Genomic DNA, 18837 nt, shown 5'->3' with positions numbered 1-18837 from the left:
ATTAAATGTCGATAGAAAGCTATTCCTACATCATTCTGATTAACGATACGAGAATTTTATCGATGACATACAATTAACATCTTTATACCTAAATATTTCGTTGAACAATTTATTGTCAAATTCATATTTTAATTCTAATAATAAAATAATATAATTATCTAACTAATATAAAATAATTATACCGCTTTTGTAAACATATAGTCTTAAATAATTTACGTAAAAAATAAGAAAATATATAGAGGTTGATTTATAAATAAATAGGAACATATCCTATTTCAAAGTGAGACTAAAACTAGAATTCCAAACGGCAATATTGACGTCATAACCCGTTGAGATATCCTGGAGTTTTACAGAAAGTGTAAATACGACAACATTCAGACTGCATAGAAAAATACACGAGAAAATAGATTGGTTTGACAGGCAATATGTGGTCGTCGACCCTTTTGTTTTGAGATCGATATGTCGCTTCACAGCGTGTATGTATAACACACCCTACGTCAAACAAGTTAGTTCCCTTAATTTTATCAACTGAATTGACATTCCTGGACCAATGTTTGCTGGAGACGGATGCACGTTACAATAAAATCAGACGACACTACGATGAAACGTTTGTCATCTAATCCATTCATTTGCTTGTTCGTACTTATAACGTTTCATAGCCAACAAGTTCATACCGGCTACCAAGGTATATATATTCTCTATATAATTTCAATTTTTTCTACACTTTTCTCTCTAATTAATATTATTTTTAATTTACAAAAATCTTAATTGAATCCTTCAGCTTTGATAAAATTAAAATTTAAGTGTCCAGCTTAAAAAAATATTGGAATTTGATCAATCGCTTCATTTGATTAAAATTTTAATCCCTTTTTTCATTTTTAAAACAGCAATATTTATTATACGAGAAATATTTATTTTTCTTCGATAGCAAGAAATGTAAAAATAAATTACAGAGAAAAATATATACATGTATCGGTTGGATATAAAAAATGTGTAAATGCGCGTAAATGGATAAAACATAAAATATATAACACACGCGGATACAATATAAACTATGAGGGACTTGTTTGTATAATGTTATATAAAGAGAGATATATAGTGGCCTTTTTCCATAATTTTCTACAGAAAAAAATTTTCCACGTCGATCCTTTTCAGAGCTTTTCCACACCCTATCAGCCTGTCCTATTTCGAGAAAGTCATTGCCATCTATCAGAGCAGAGCTTTCCTCTTGTCGAGCACAACGCGCACGCGAGAGCTATTTTTCGCGGTTTCGCGAGCAGCAGAGAGAAGAGTAGTAGGAGTAGGTCGTGCGGTACGAGAAGATGACCCATTGTATCTCACATCTCTATGCCAACCCTCCTTGTCTGCATTGCAGTCGTAGCCGCGGATACCGAAAACAAAAATATGTTTTCTTTTCATTATGAGCTTGATTTAAGAGAATTCTTCCAATTTCTCATGATGACATCTTTTAACTTATTTTACTTGTGAAATAATAACTCTTCTGTCGCAAAATCTTCAAATCAGAGAAAAGAGAGAGAACATTTTTTTTTAATTTAATTTTTTATCGTAAATTTATTATATTAAATATTCTGATAACTCGATTTTAAAATAATTTAAAATTGCTTTCGAACACATTTCATCACAAATTAATTGAGCGGTTATTAATTAAATGTTCAATAGCCTGAAATGGGGCAATTTTTTTTTAAGAGGAAATGCTGTGTGTGCGAGTGACATTTTTCTATGATATAGCACTGCCAAGCGGGAAAACTGCTGCGCTTATACCACGAAATGATGATCCATTGTACGTGCTTACCGTGGCTTCATTCCTTTCTTTCCTCCCTCTGCTCTACCTCTCTCTTTATCTTTCTCTCTCTTCCTATGTCTTTTCCGTCTTATCATGTTCTCTCGATGACGTATACTACGAAATTGATACCTGATATCGAAAGGTTCTGCCTTCTGTAACATTTTCACCTACACGAGAAAGCTCTTCCTTGTATTTTCGCAACAAAACGATGATGATGGAAAGACGGAAACGGAAATATTCTCGTTGGTGAAAATATTCGCATCTCTCAATAATATCGGAGTCCATCCGTTCCATTCGGTTTCTCTTGTCGGCTTCGACTATGTAGCTTCATAGATAGATCGACCTTCTTTGTAAAATGTTTTTGAACTTGAAAAATAAAATCAACTCTTTGTGCTTTTGTCGCAATTTGTGGCATTTGATTTACAGATCTATTATGTAGGCATTGTACAACTATCAATCGTTACTCACGATTAGTGTTGATGTATTAATCGAAGCACGTATAGAAAGTTAAAATTTGAATAGATGATTTCATGATGCAACGGCATTAATGCCATTATACACGTTGAAGGTTAAATAATAGAGAATGTGGTCAATGACGAAATATTATCGGTAATATATATTCGAACATATATAATTATTATTTAGAAATGTTTCTCTGGTTTATTAAATTTCCACGCCTCGTGGAAATGGAAATGCGTGTAACATCATAATAAAGTAAAACGCATATAATGCATTGATGAGTGAAACATACACTCTGAATTTCGAGCATAATGTTCAAATAACGTATTGTTGCGATAAATTTACTAATAATAGAGAGAAATATATATGTATACAAAACGCAATAAAATTATATTAAAAGCAAATATTAAATATTATGGCAGTGGCAATACGAACGTTAAGTTTACTTTTCATTAGTTTAATGATACCTATACAACAGTAATTATATAATTACTATTGCATGTCAATTTTCAGAATTGGTTTGCTACAAACAAAAATTTTAATTATTAATTATTATATCGTTAAAAATAATTGAAAATAATGTATTAAGTAAATTATATATTAAGTATAAAATTACGTAATTACTGTATATATTTAAAAAAATATCGTCTACAATTTACAACAATTACACTTAGCATCGCTTTTTTCTTAAGGACGTTATACACGCGCTGTTGATTTACCGAACGAACATGAAATAGTAATACCACGAAAGGTTAGATCGGATGGAAGTTTTATATCTCATCAAATACCCCATCACTTCGAGCACTTCTTCTATCGAAATCGAACGACAGGCGACGATGTCGTTCACTATCGCCTGCGTATTGATCACGAAGAACATCACATCGAGCTCTATCCAAATCATCGACTCCTTGGACCAGGTGCAGTAATTGAAAAACGTCGCGGATCGCAAGATTTTTTAAACAATATGCAACTGAAGCGATTGGGAGACATGCAATGCCATTATCGGGCCCGTGTGCGAAATCAATCGGATGACAGTGCGCTATCCACTTGTTACGGACTTGTTAGTATCAAATGATCCTTCACTCGATTGATTGTATATAAGTATACTGCTATATAGTATTATGCATAACGCTGCATAACATTTTAATCGGCCATTTATTCCAGGATCTTTAGCATTGCATTAAATTGTTTAAATACAATAAGCAATTTATTAAGTCCGTATATGTGAATACACAACAAGTCAAAGTTGAATGCCTATTACGGTCGAAACTACATATTTGATGCTTTTTAAATTTCTATGTAAATTTGTATATTAAATATATAGTTATTTGAATCGCGCGCCAAAATGATTTTTCGAACTTATAAACGCAATTAAACTACTATAGTAATATATCACAAATTAAATTGATAAGCAATTTAATAATTTGATGCTCAATCTGGCATCCTATTAGAAAGATGTTAATGTACTGAAATTATTTAAATATAGTTAACTGCAGAATGAAAGTGATTAAAGTTAAACACAGAACTTTGTAAGATTCATTAATTTCTTCTCCAACCAAAATATATCAACTACAAATTTTAAGAACATTATCAGGTTTTATTATTTTAATTTTCAGGTTGGCTACATTAAAATGAAGCACGCGTGGTACATGATCGAACCACTGGCTGGACCAGTTACCAAAGAAATGGGGCACCCACATATCGTGTATAAAAGGAGCCCAAATGAGTATGAAGACGATGCCATGCAGAATCTTTGCAGCGTCATTGGAAAAACATCTAAAACCATTGCCAAGCGTGCTTTAAACCCGCAGAAAAGAATGCCTGCAAGATCAATCGACAATAAGTCGTACACGCTAGAATTGCTGGTGGTGTTGGACAAATCTTTGTTGGATTATCATAAAGAGAGAGAGTTCGATATTGAAAATTACATACTAACGCTCTTCAATATAGCAAGTTGAAAATCTTCCAAAAAAAAAAATTTTACGAATCTGCTTCTAGAAATTTTACGAAATTTTAGTGTCAGAAATTTTACAAAATCTTAATGCCACTAATATAGATTAACTTTAATTCTAGTTCGCAACTTACTCTCCATTTTTCTTAATTCTTAAAAACTTCTTAGAAAAAAATGAAAAGTAAGTTAAACCAAGATTAAAGTTAATCTACATCGATAGAAACGTAAGAGTTCTTTTCTCAGGCTGCAGGGTTGTTTCACGACGTCAGTCTAGGCGTACACATGCAGTTGACCATAGTAAGAATTATAAGATTGGAAGTGAAGGAAAATGAGGTAAAGAGTACGGGATAAAAATATCTCCTAAAGTATAAATAAAGAACTTTATTATTTTATCGAAGCGATGAATCTCTTCTACTTTCAACGCGTTCAATAATAAACATATATCTTTTTTTGCGAATATCGAGAATATCGAGATAAAGAAAATATTCGAATTACAATTTATAATGTATCGTTTTTCATGCCGTTTGAATTTGTGCCAATCTAATATTGTATTGAATACAATGCAGATGAATTTGTCAATAAATCGAGACGCGGATGCAACGTTGAAGCATTTCCAAGAATGGCAGTACACCATGAATCCCGGCGACGATTCCCACCCAAATCATCACGATTGTGCGGTTCTCATTAGCAAGTACGCGGCGCAAGCAATTCTGTTGGAAATTCAATTTAATCCCGAGATTACGGGCACTCGCCCTTTTGACGATAACTTATCAGATTAGATATCTGTGTCTCGAGAAAGCTCTGTGGCTTTACTGGTACATCCACGATCGCTGGTACGTGCGATCCTTTGAGAGGTGCAGCCATTGTGAGAGACGCTGGTCTACCAACCGGTTATCATATAGCTCATCAGATAGGCCACACGTAAGCCCGTAATTAATTTTATCCGTTCCGACATAATTAGATATAGAAAAAATTTCAAATAATTACACTACGCCGCAAAAACGGAATAAAATCGAGTAATTCTAGGGCATGTAAATAATACATTAATTTCGTACAAACTGATCATATTAAACAACGAAATTAATATTAATATAATATTTACTGCAATATTTCATATACCATTATTTGAACTAGGGAAACATTTTACAACGGATATTTCTCTCGTTTCAATATTCTCCCGTTTCCCCATGGTTGCTTACGCTATCGACTGATTCCTTCATGCTTCGCCAGCGAGGAAAAAATGCGAAATAAATTTCTAAAGACCATTTCTTTGCCCAAGAGTGGAAATAATAGTATGCCGCGGCGCCGTCGTAAATAAGTCACGGTCGAGAGCGTTGTTTAATGTATGAAGCGACTTCTCGTCGTCGTGTACCTCGAGATACCTTTTAAGAGCAAGTCCGGGCAACGCGACGTGCGCGTGCCCCAATAAATATTCCGCTCCGAAAGCCGATTTTCTTTTTCTCATTACCAGCCTGGGTATGTCCCACGACGTGCAGCGGGAGAACGGCTGTCCTGGTATAGTTTATCACGGAAACGGATACGCGGAGACCACCGTTATGCACCCCGGCGACATGTACATCACGAAAAAATGGTCCGAATGTTCCCGACGCTACCTGCGCTCGTACATCGAGTGAGCTTAATGCTTGTTGCTTTTTCGCCGGTGGCTTTATTAAAGTCCGCCAGTAACAAAACTGCTTTCCTCATCTACTCCGTGCGTTCTCTAGAAGCGGAGTAGGTACAAAGAGCCTGATCTACGGCCGTAAATTTTAAATTAAATTAAGAACCATGCCGTTGGTTGTCTCGCGGAACTCAACGGTGATCCGCGATATGAAACGCGGCGGTGAACGGTCGCCATAAGTTACTATAAATATTCATGTAACAAATATGAAGTTCCAACGATATTCTGCTTTTTTTCACATTTTATCGCCAAAATTCTGTTTAGGACTCTGTCAAAAACTCTGAATAATCAAGACTATTATAAAAAATATGATATAAAACTCATAAAATTGTATCGAATTAAATTATATTCAAATTCCAAACCAAGGATGAAGAAAATGACATAGAAAATTTCATAAAAGTACAATTGTTTAAAAATACTCTTCATCAAAATTGAAGTCGTACAGTAAAGAAGGCCCTTGTATATCTCTTGTATCACGTAAATAGATGATTGATAGTATGCTTTACACATTGCGACATTTAATTTGTGATATCCATTCAAAATTTCAGAAATGTGAAATATATAGTGATTGATTTCAGGCAGGGTCTTGCGTTCTGCTTAGAGGACGAGCCGCAGGATCATCACTTTCCAGCAGCGGAAATGTTGCCAGGCGTGATATATAACGGTGACGATCAATGCCGTTTACGATATCGACCAGACGCTCGGCAATGTGACATGGGAGTCGTAAGTTTATACGCATAGATTATTGATGCAACGTTGCGAAAAAGTAACGTCGCATACACTGAAAAAAAATCTTAATTTCAAAGAAATATCTCTTTGCTCGTATTTAAAAAAATTATTTCTTTGGATCAATGAAAATTTTTTTGAAAATAAGATATTGTACTTTCAAAGAAATAAGATATTGTATTTTCGAAAAAATTTTCGTTGATCCAAAGAAATAATCTTTTTTTAACACGAGCAAAGAGATATTTCTTTGAAATTAAGATTTTGTTTTTTCAGTATAGCAAGCTTTATTAAGTTAACACAGCCACTGCACAATTGAATAAAACATACACATTTTAGTTTTTTTGCTGCCTTACACTGAAAAACTCATTTAGTTGAATCAATTAATTTTTTGTTTGAATATGGGCAAACAAATCATTAATTGATGCAATAAAATAATTTAGTTGAAGCAAAACATTTGGTTATTGTAAATAACTTTATCAGATGTCAATGTTTGTCAGAAACAAGTACATATAATAAAATGTTACAATAAGCAAATGCTTTGCTTTAACTAAATTATTTTATTGCATCAACCAAGGATTTGTTTGTCCATATCCAACCAAGAAATTAATTGATTCAACTAAATGGATTTCTCAGTGTATTCACGATTTTATGGCGAATTAATAGACATCGTGACTGTTCTAATTTAACCCTGGGCAACGTATCATGGAATTATCGAAATAGATTCCAATCGGGATTTTCCCTAGAAAACATAATAGAATCTAAATCTAGAGGATAATTACACAATTCCAATCGGAATCTATTCCGAATAATTGCATAATACGTGAAACGCTACTCATATTTTTCTTCTATTTTAACACTTTTCTGGATACCTATCATGAAATATGTCGGAATGGATTCCGATCGGAATTATTCCGTTTTCCCTAGAAAACACAATAGAAATCTAGGGAATAATTGGATAATTCCGATCGGAATCGATTCCGACTTGTTCTATGATAGGTACCCTGGGGTTAGGGAATAATTGAATAATTCCGATCGGAATCGATTCCGACTTGTTCTATGATAGGTACCCTGGGTGAAAATATCCACATAATTAAGAAATTTTTTACACTTTCTTATGTCTACCTTATAAGTGTAAAGTGTTAGAATAGCTAAACTAACACTATTCTAATGCAAAAAATGAACTTTAATTTTAAACGATCTTAATGTTATTTCAAGCGATCAAAATTTTAATAACAAAAACTATATTACAGTTAAAAACTGTATGAGTAAAAATTCATCAACAGTAATATTTTAAAGTTAAGTTACAATTAATAATCACTATTTCTATCAAACTGAAGCAATAAAATTGCAAATAAAGCAACAAATTAGCAACAAAAAGCATTAAATTTACGCGCATATTTTATAATTTCTTTTATTCGATCGTGCTGCAGAGACTGTGCCAGCTTAATACACATTCGGTTAACATGTATAATATCACTCTTCCTTTGCACATCAATTTTTAATTTAAGCTTCAAAAATAATAGCGTAATTTCTTCCTTGAGGAAACAATCATTTCTTCATACAAAGCAATAATAGAATATAGAACGTCGAAAAAACGATGAAAAATCAAACGCAATATATTTCAAGGGATAGAGTAGAAAAAAACGCAGGATCGCGGATCGTAAATTCATCACTGTCTTCGCGATAAGAGAACCGAAAATTTGGAATAGAAAAAGGACTCATGGTTGACCCGAGAGCATGATTTTGGAGAAAAGCAAGAAGTTCAAACATTATTTCTAAAATCTTAATCAATCTTTATTATAATGAAACGAAATATATAAGTTTCCACCAAATGATGTTACAAATTAAAACGTAATATACACGAAACGCTATGTAATCTATCGAGATTTTTGTTTAGTTTGCAAATCTAAAGAGTTGTGTGGAATAGCTATTATTGTTTTTTTGGAAATTGAAACTGGAGAGACAAAATTAGATTACTTAATCAATATATCATAACAAATTAAAAAAATAGAATTCTCAAGATATTTAATAAAATTAATACTTCAGAATGTTATACTAGTATAGAGTATTTTGGAAATGATTTTTTTTATATAAAAAGAAATAAAAACAAAACGCTACAAAAGAAATATGTTTTGCTTTTCATGTTTTTTATTTATTTGTTTGTTCAGACAATGCTAAACTTAAGTTAGCACAGCCACTATTTATATCAAATCGGTTAATCCGAAAATAGTAGCCTGGAGTATTTATATATAGATAGATGTTTTTATAACAGCGAAAAAAGTGAATTGTTAGAAAATATTGTTTTGTATGGGATACTATTTAATATATATTTTTTTCTTTTTTATTAACTATTCTTTACAAACCTTTAAATATGCAATTCCATCGAAAACTCCCAATAAAAAAACATTATATTAATTAAAATTTTTGTGTTTTAGAAATATTGTCATAATAAGCAATATTTATACAATATTTGGATCCCTTTAATATTTAGATTATTTTTTCAGAAAAATATGATGACTACTCTCGAGTTAAAACAATAGATTCGCAAATAAGGCAACAAATTAACAAGAAAAAAAAGCATTAAATTTATGTGTATGTTTTATTCGATTGTGCTGCAGCGACTATGTCAACTTAGCATGCGCAGTAGTCATTTTTTTACGGTGAAAATATTAAGCGACAACCAGACAATTTATTAAAGCGATTCCGATAATACACGCGTTAACGTATCGGCTTGCGGATCCACATCGCCCGTAAACGGGCACCATCTGCCGTTCACATCTACAAACCGATGCCTTTGCGGCCTACCTTATCCGTTTAGGAAAATACGTTCTCCAACTGTGCATGGCGTCAGATAAGAGACCGGAGAACTCGCGATATCTATCACGCACGATATCGCGATCGACACGCGATGTAACTAAAATGAAACTCTCGCAGAGATGAACTGATTCTCATAGTCATTTTGACTTAGCAAACTCGAGCTCAATGTACAGTAGACACTCACATATATTTACATACATACATACAATTTTTATGAGCTATTTGAGAAAAAAAATGAAAAAATTTGAGAAAGTAACATGTAATATTATTTAAAGATAATAAGAAAAATAAAAATAAGAACAGACCTATATATACGTTTAATATAAATAAAATAGAATAGTATAAACTAAAACTCATTTATTATTATTTATGTCTTTACTAAAAAATTACTAAACTGAGACGATCTCACCCCCATTTTCAGACTTGTGAAACCCTTAGGTGCGCCATCCCCGGAAGAGGTTGCGTGACTGGCAGGAAACCACTCGCCGAGGGCACCCCATGTGGCGAAAAGAGAGTAAATACCTATTTATGAATAAAGAGCGTAAAATAAGGCACGAAAGATGATCTAAGATCTGCAGATTGCAAGAACTGTAAAGAACAATTTATAAAAGTAGGTAACTATTCTTTGATTCCGTGGCTATATTATTTACGATAAAAATTATTTTGAAAAATTTTTAAACTTATTATTTCTTAAGTAATTTAATTGAACTGTTCGTTAATTTAGTTCTCTACACTGAAAAAAAGGATTGGCTGTTGCAGCAAATTAGATGGTAAAATATGGCATAGCATTTTTAATTGATTGCAGCAGCCAATTTTTGGCTGTGTTAATCTATCGAAATCCTATACTGACATTGCGGATAGGCTAACGCAACCAAAAATTGGCTGTTGCAACCAAAAATTTGCTGCTACAGCCAGTTAAAAATGCTATGCCATATTTTACCATCTAATTTGCTGCAGCAACCAATCCTATTTTTCAGTGTACAGTTTATAATTTATTTTTTTATTTTAATAGTTTTTTCAAGTCTTGACAATTTCATTTTAGAAAAACATACTCGTCGACTTTTTCAATGTTTCCTTTGTTCCAAATATTAATATGTTATATTGATTCACACATTAAGGATTTATAATAATTAATTATGCAGGTCTTAATTGTGTATCTTCACTTTAACTTATTCAATACATTATTCACCAAGATATTTCGTGAGTATAACTGATGAATAAGTATTCGTCTTCGAGAGCCTTAAAAGCGTATATCAAAGTACAGATTTGAAGAAAAATTACATATTAATCAATTAATCAAGGTTCTCGAGGACCTTTCACCGAGAGGCTATTATGTCGGAACAGTTTAAGTATCTCATGAAGAAGATACGACGAAAGTATATAGTAGAAAACTAAAAAAGCTATCTCAATCTGCCATTAACCGTAAGTCACGCGCCCTTTCAGAATTAAAACCAATTTCAGGCTTCAGTTAAATTTCATTGACCCTTAAGGTAGCAATTAAAGCGCGACAATGTTAAAGATTGCAAGCGGGTATTCACAGATGCATTCTCACAAAGTACGTCAAGCTAACATTATACTGTAAATTCTTTCATAATAATACGTTTGTGAGTTTATAAAAAATTGCAACTTTTATATAGAGCCGTTTTTTGCTTCCCTTTGGTTTAATAAGCACAGCTTCTTATAGAAGTCTAATACACTTCAAAAGTTAAAAGATTATTTATCTCAAACTTAATAATAAGTTAGAAAACTTACAAAGTAGTGTATGTGGAAATTTGTTACGGGACTAAAAGGATTTACTTGAATGTATTTAAGAAACTCATAGTTAAAGAAAACGTAAAGGTCGGATGTCAATTACGAAGCAGTGCAAGGCTACTTAATATAAAATTTATTTTGATAATAAAAGAATTTATTTGAATTTATCCAAGGAGCGCTCGTAATTCTCAAAAATGTAAAAATTGTCTTTAAATTTGACAAATGAATTCGATATATACAATAAAAAAGGAACTGCATACAAATAATCGAGCACGCATATATTCTGCATAAAAATTCGTATCTTGCCAAATAAAACTTGTTTTAAGTCGAGTCACGGATATTTCGGAAATCGAAACAAGGCAAGTTGGTTGAAATGTTTTTTGCGGTTGGTCAAGCATGCGCGACTACGTGATGTTGCAAAAGGGATTCGGCAAAACGTGATAGAATGTAGGTGCGCGTAAGATCCATAAGCCGGGAGACAAGCGGTGTCCAAATATCACACATCAGCGAAATATCAGATTTGGGTGATAATGTTAATAAGCGAGCGTGCTGAAGCGTCGAAGCGCGTAGACGAGAGTCATTAGCGCCGACCGGTTGACCGACTACCGTGTCGGACACTACCGTGCTCGAAGCTCGTGAATCTGGTCGGCGAATAATCTCTAATTACTCGAGGGAGCTCCGCACGAAGTCAGATCGTCAATATCCGTGCACGATAAATCAGACCAGCATCAAAAACGTATGGCTTTTATTTTCGCAGATCTTGCGAATATGTGAATATCAACGAAGATGTACAATGTTTTAATTACAAACATTTTATTAGATATAAAAAGTTCAGTTATAAGTAATAAAACATTTTCAAGAGGATATGTGAATAAAACCATCCAAGACATAGATATGTATCTTTTTAAAGCATGCGTACGATCTGTTCGAATATTGATAAAAAAAAACGAGCAGAATGGTTGATATTTCGTTTAAATAACTCGATGTAAAAAGAAAAACAAATTTCCTACCGATGAAATTTAGTGAGTAAAATTGGACGATGTAGAGAGAATTGCGAAGTTTAAAAAATTGAAATCGGAACGATAACATCGACTGCGAAAATAGATTGATCTACCTACGTGCGTAAAAATTCAGTTTGTTTGTCATGCCACTTCACAACAACCGATGCAATCATCGGTAGAATGAAATAGACAAATAGATGCGCAATTGCAGTTTGTAAAACGAAGAGCAATTATCTCATCACCAGCTGAGGGCAGGTTTGATGCGTTTGCGTGTTATCGCGGAGTCGCGAGCTCGCGTATACTTTAATGCGGATGTTTTAAATGGAAAAGCGAGATAGCTAATATTCGAGTAACCGTTCCTCCCTCCAACGAAATGACGAGATATTTCCGAGAATTTTTATAAAATAATGAGCTGCGAAATTGAAGATACAAAGTGCATGAATTTCCGTATATTTACTTGAATATATGCATATTAAACGTGTGATACATCCATGGATTAATATTATTTTTGTAACTGCGCGCAGAGTAGCACGCATCATTACAAATAATTAATATTCGCACAGCGAGTAACTTTAAATAAAGAGCAATGCATGCATTACATTAAATAAAAGGTAAATATACGTTATATTTTATAACTATTTTTGAAGGGCAAAATGATTACGTTGCAACGAAACGACAGGAGGGAATATTATTCCATCTGGCAGACATTTAAGCAGCTTTAAGTACATTTAAAATTGCAGAAATCGTAAAGGGACTCGATAATTATTCGCGTTGGGGAATAGCGTTAGTGATTCTAATGGAACAAGACGAAGATCTCTCGAAGCGCAAGAATATCTTCCTGCAGGTCATAATAAATTTCCACGTCGCGCTTCTAAAGGACGTAGTGCATCATTTAGTTTCGTTCATAATGTACCTCCCCGGGACCGTCCTTCGTGCCTTCTCATTTTCCGTGACATAAGTCAGTCCAGGTACCGCGATGTCGAGGTTAACGAATGTTACAGTGGTGTTACCAAATGAAGTGCCTAATGGTAGGAGAACGACCCGGAATCACAGACGGTGGTTGGGGTGCCTGGTCGTCCTGGAGCAGGTGTTCGCGGACATGCGGCTCCGGCGTGGCATACGCTGTGAGAAAATGTAACCAGCCATCTCCATCTAAAGGCGGCTCTTATTGCATCGGTGACAGGAAGCGCCATAAAATCTGCGCCACGGATGTTAGTTTCAAGAGTGCTGGTAAACGATTTCCAGTAAGCGCAGCGCGAACTTACACGGTCTTGAGTGAACGTTCGATTTATGCAACGATTGCATCTTCCACGAGATTGTTACAGAAATTGTTGGAGAAACGCTTTCTCGGTATAAAGAATTTTACGCGACGTACGAAAAATGTAATAATCGTTAAATTATGGAGAAAAAAATTCCACGAGGGTTAAGCTAACAACAATTATTGAAATTCAGGCAGGCAAAATGAAAAGTCGTTACCTTACTTCAAAAGTAACACAATTCACAAAATATGATTTTCAAGTTATTACCATTAATGGAGTTAGATAAAGATTATAAAGATTATTCTATCAATCATCAAACGTAAACTAACTTAATTTCACGGTCCATCCATCAAAGCACTGAGCACTTGTGTCTCTTTCGTAAAGTTTTCAAAGGGATTATAATATCTTTCAAAGTGATTATATCTTCTACAAGAGTGACACATTTTGAGTTGCATCGTTTTTGTAAATAAAAAGAATTTTCTACAGAAAAAATTTAGAATTGAGGCAATTTTAACAAAGTTTGAAAAAGAAATTATTTTATTTTGAATTTAATCATTTTAGCTGATCAAAGTAAATATGAAGTATTCTGATATATCGAGTTATATCTTTTGATGATTTATTCTGAATTTGTTATAATTTTATAGAATATTCAAATCGTCACAACTCAAGGAAGGTGATCTTTTTAAGGATTGTAAAACGGAAATTACAAAAATGACATTTGATCATTTTTCTAAGAGTTTTTTTTACCAATATTATTTAATTAGTCAATAATTTTCTGTTAAGTTGAAAAATAGTTTTTCCCCTTTCCTATAAAACTCAATTTTACGAGTTGTGTTATTTTTAAATTAAGGATGTGTTACTTTTAAAATAAGGAAACAAAATGTTAAACGCGCTGCGTTGATATAAAGCTGCTGGAGGCGGAAAATTATCATACGCGAAATTAACATTGAGTTTCTTTACAGCCCTGTGAAATCGGCGCACCCTCGTTTCGCGACGTGCAGTGCGCCGAATTCAACGATTGGATATTTCCGGAAGACGGAAAGGTTCATCGTTGGATGGCGTATAATCTTCCTGAAGGTAATAAGAGCGATAAGTGATCTTCAGCCTTCCGTCGACTTTGTGACTTATCTTTCCCAGATTTGAAGGCATCCGAAAACCCTTGCGCGCTTTACTGCATAAGTGAAACTAATCTGGTGGCATCGCTGAGACCGAAAGTGGTGGATGGTACCACTTGCTATAGAGGCATTCGGGACATTTGCGTCGGGGGTGTATGTAGGGAAATACCTTGTGACCTAGATATGGAATCCACCGCCGTCGAAGACGTTTGTGGTGTCTGTCGAGGCGATAGTACCTCATGCATCTTGAAGCAAGGAACAGTGTCCTTTACAGCCCAACCTCGTAAGAAAAGAAAAAATACTTAGTTACAAATTCAAATATACAAAAATACGAATGCAGATACAAAGATTTCATTTTGTCTAGTGTTTTGAATAATAATACCATTTTACTTTTGCGAAGTAAAAACCTTTACCAAATATTGAAGTGGACTTCTGCATTATTAAAAATATTCTTACAATATTTCAAAGATGATAGTTGAATTTTGTATCAACGCCTTCAACAAAAATTCAGTTTCTTTTTCTGTCGATCTTTCTTTTGAATTCCTCATAATAATTTTCTTGGCGTTCTCGCTTACTATTCCACGTCGAGCGAATTTCGCAACTTGACAAAAATGCCGATGAACTTCACAGTGTCGTCGACGGCACGGTGAATAGGAAGTACGCGAACGAGAACTTCTGTGAATTAAAATTCCGCCAGAGCAGAAGTATAAGGCGCGCGTTCAGTCTTGCTCTCCAAGAGGAATCTTGAGCAGTGCATTGAGAATATGTATATGTATATATGTGTGTGAGAGAGAGAGAGAGAGAGAGAGAGAGAGAGAGAGAGCACGTTTCGCGACAGCCCAATAATTCCTTTCGCATTGCGCAACAACGCGATGTTGCGCCAAAATTGGAATCTCGACGAATAATATCACGCGTAGTAGTTTCGTGCAATAATCTTCCGAACGAATTTTCGCGTTAAGGACTCAAGAAAATAACAGACGTGCCGGCCGGTGCCAGAAATATTCGCGTCGAGGAGGCAGAACCAACTAAATCCAGAATCGTAGTGCGCACAAGAAATACGAAAACTGTGTTGATCGATGGGTAAATGAAATTCTTCATCTTTCTAACACATAAGTTGTAACACATTTATGTTATAATCTCGAGAAAACCATCACCGGTTGTATTTACTGTCTGATCAAACATCGCAAATAATATCTTTAATTCGAGGCCTTTCTTTAACCTCATTAATCTTTTCACATATCAGGCAATAAAGATGATAGTTTTACTCCATAATTAACAACGCGGTGTGATTATTTCAGCAACCGTCTAGGAATGTTCAATGTGCCGGCTTCCAAGGCGTGGCTGGGAATGATAAGACCGAGGCAGGAAGCTTTGAATATACCGGGACCCGTCACTGAGGACTTGACTATATTGGTAAACATAATGAGCGCACTCCGCTAATTAGTCGCTATTCTTGGCAAATCGATAACGTATCTCAAACAAGGTGTTCAAACTTGGATATGTATTATCGGCAGAAATGCACAAAAAGAAATACTCTCTTAAAAACACTTTATATTCATTTAAAATCGCCGTACTGCTATAATAATCAACTGCTATAATTATCTTTAAAGGAAATGAGTTTTAAAAACCGAGTTCTTTATTTCAAATATAATTTGCCGACGCGACGCGAATAAAGTTTGCAACATTTTACAAAACGGCTAAAACTTAATTTTTTATTTTTGAAAATGTAACATGTAGTGTAGTCTATTTTCTCACCTTTATACTGAAGTAACTGCCAAGTTATTTTAAAAAGTACGCTGAGAGAAAAATGTTTAGTATATGTAATTATAATTACATGATAAAATACTATGACGAGAAGCTCTATTTTTATAATAGTTTTGCTATAATATCAGTTATTTTAAAAGTGATTTTTTATTGCAATAATGATATTGCTTTGCTTAAAATGAGAGTCTACACAATATAAATTAAGTAATCTTCATATTTAAAAAAATATTTTTTACTTCGCACTAGCTTCACTCGCTTTTTTATTTATTTCTAAATTTTTTCGCTTCTTTTGAGAAGGTAAAAAGAAAACATTATTTTTCACACGGCACACTTGGAAACTCTTTGCGGTACATCAGTGTAGCGCGACACATTGATTGAAAAACCTTACTAAAAAGAATATATTTATAGTTATTCCTGAAAACGAATATAAAATTATACGAGTATAAAATCCTCATTTTGAGGGACAACAATATACTCTTTTTAGTAAAAAATTATAAATATATAATTACATGTATATGTGTATTATTACTAAAACTATAACATTAATTGGTAATTATAAAATTAAGATCCTAGTCATAATTATATTATCAGGTAATTAAAGTCATAAATACCAAAAACTGTCCTCTCAGTGAACATTAAAGATAAATTTAATTTTATCCTTTTGCAGATTTTCTCTGACAGCTAATAGTTTGATAGGTTTTAGCAAAGGAGAACGTTACGTTGAAATACTCGTTAGGATTGAAGCAACGAACTTCCCGCAAACACGAGTTCACATGGGACTACATCGATTGGGAGAAATGCTCTGCAGGTTGCGGCCCGGGAGAACAGATATCGAAACCTCGTTGCATCGAGAAAATCGGCGGACTAGTGGACGATAAATTTTGCAGAAACATCACTAAACCAGACGCAAAAGTCAGACCATGCAATCAAGCTCCCTGTATACCGCGGTAAGTTTATATTTTTACAATTTTTTGCATTTAAAATATTCATGAACTTATTAAATCTCATATAAGAAAAACTGAATAACTGTCTATAATTGTTAACGAAACTCGATATATAGTAGCGTTAAAATCGATTTGCATGTCAAAGAACTTGCATCACATATTCATTTATTTTACAGACAATACACTGAAAAAAATTTCTGGTTGAAAATGAACAAATTAGAATTTTCTGATTAAATTTATTAGAATTCTAGTTGAGATAACCGGAATTCTGATTGATACAATATTTCTTGTAAAATTTACTGAAATTCTTATTTTTACCAAAATATTTACCATATATCAAACAGAATTATAATTATTTCAACTAGAATTCTAATAGATTTAACCAGAAAATTTTGATTCGTCCATTTTTTACCAGAATTACTTTTTAATCTACTATTTAATCCAAGCAGACAATTTTTTTCGATGTAGTATAATAATAATTCTATACATCATTTTTATATCTTCACTTCATATAAATCATATCATGTTCGCGGGTCGAACAGACTTGTCATTGTTATCTTGAGGAACTAACGAAGGGATATGATACTATACGCGATAATCACCGTCGCCCCGCTGTCGCCAGCTAATTAAAAGCCTCGCTCTTATCGTCGGACGCGATTTCAGGTGGATCATTGGTGAGTGGCAAGGCTGTACACCGTGTACGCCAGGCTGCAAGAGAAGGCGCGCTGTCAAATGTGTACGACCCGTTGGCCGTGGCGAGCAGGATCTCGACGTGATCGAGGACAGCTACTGCCAAGGACCGAAGCCAAGGGAGTCAGCGTCTTGCGAAGCCAGCCGACGAAGACGAGAAGACAGAGGTGCCGCCGACAGCAAACGTGGCCTCTTCTCCGCTCGGTCGAGCACGCCAACACGACAAAACGACTTGATTAGAGCTGCTAAAGTGCCCGCTAAGTCGGCTTTAAACGGCGCCATCGTAGATGACCGACACCCAGGTGATCTCTCCACATGGACAGGATATTCGTTTAATCGCTCTTGTTTCATCGGCACCGGGTACGTTAATGCGCTTCCAAATGAAACAATGACTTTAATTCGAAATTCGACTAAAACTCGTCAAGATCGTTCTCAGACAGATAAAAAATCAGGAAACACATCGAATATTAAGGAGAACATGAGCGCGAATAAGATTAAGAAGGGCGAGGTAGTGGTTGATAAAGAGGACATTCGAAATCTAACGCTCACGATTATTCTGGAACGCGATGAGAAGAATGTCGTTACGAATTTTCCGAAGGATTTTGAGCCTCGTCCGCCGGAGAATAGCACGGAATTCACCTTGGTCGGCATGGACGCTCTCAGATACATACAAAGAATTCAGGAAGAAGCGCGCGCGCGCGTCCCCCGAGGTCTCGATTTTTCGCGAACGACGTGCATGCGATACACGATGAAGTAGATCGATGGCGTAAATGATCGCGAGAAGAAACTCGAACGTTTCTCGGCGCGATGAAAGAGAAAAGAATTTATTATCATACGAGGACATACATGGATATATCGATTACTCTCGTACGGTCTT

General features: G+C 34.4%; 1 protein-coding gene across 1 annotated transcript; it reads left to right on the top strand.

The window, feature by feature from the left end:
* The first annotated feature begins 507 nt into the window (after positions 1-507).
* Positions 508-18750, top strand: LOC108758735 (A disintegrin and metalloproteinase with thrombospondin motifs 6). Its single transcript, XM_018503818.1, has 16 exons — positions 508-685; positions 2956-3323; positions 3880-4179; positions 4458-4547; positions 4781-4905; positions 4989-5135; positions 5686-5844; positions 6471-6615; positions 9857-9949; positions 13190-13399; positions 14410-14524; positions 14585-14845; positions 15522-15642; positions 15861-15975; positions 17023-17273; positions 17934-18750. The coding sequence occupies exons 1-16, from the start codon at positions 568-570 to the stop codon at positions 18715-18717; spliced, it is 3402 nt and encodes a 1133-aa protein (XP_018359320.1). The 5' UTR covers positions 508-567; the 3' UTR covers positions 18718-18750.
* Positions 18751-18837: the final 87 nt, after the last annotated feature.

This window comes from Trachymyrmex cornetzi, unplaced genomic scaffold (assembly GCF_001594075.2).
Source record: "Trachymyrmex cornetzi isolate Tcor2-1 unplaced genomic scaffold, Tcor1.1 scaffold16, whole genome shotgun sequence".
Classification (NCBI taxonomy): Eukaryota; Metazoa; Arthropoda; class Insecta; order Hymenoptera; family Formicidae; genus Trachymyrmex; species Trachymyrmex cornetzi.
The sequence above is the reverse complement of the archived record's forward strand: the minus strand, read 5'-3'. Positions and strand labels throughout refer to the sequence as shown.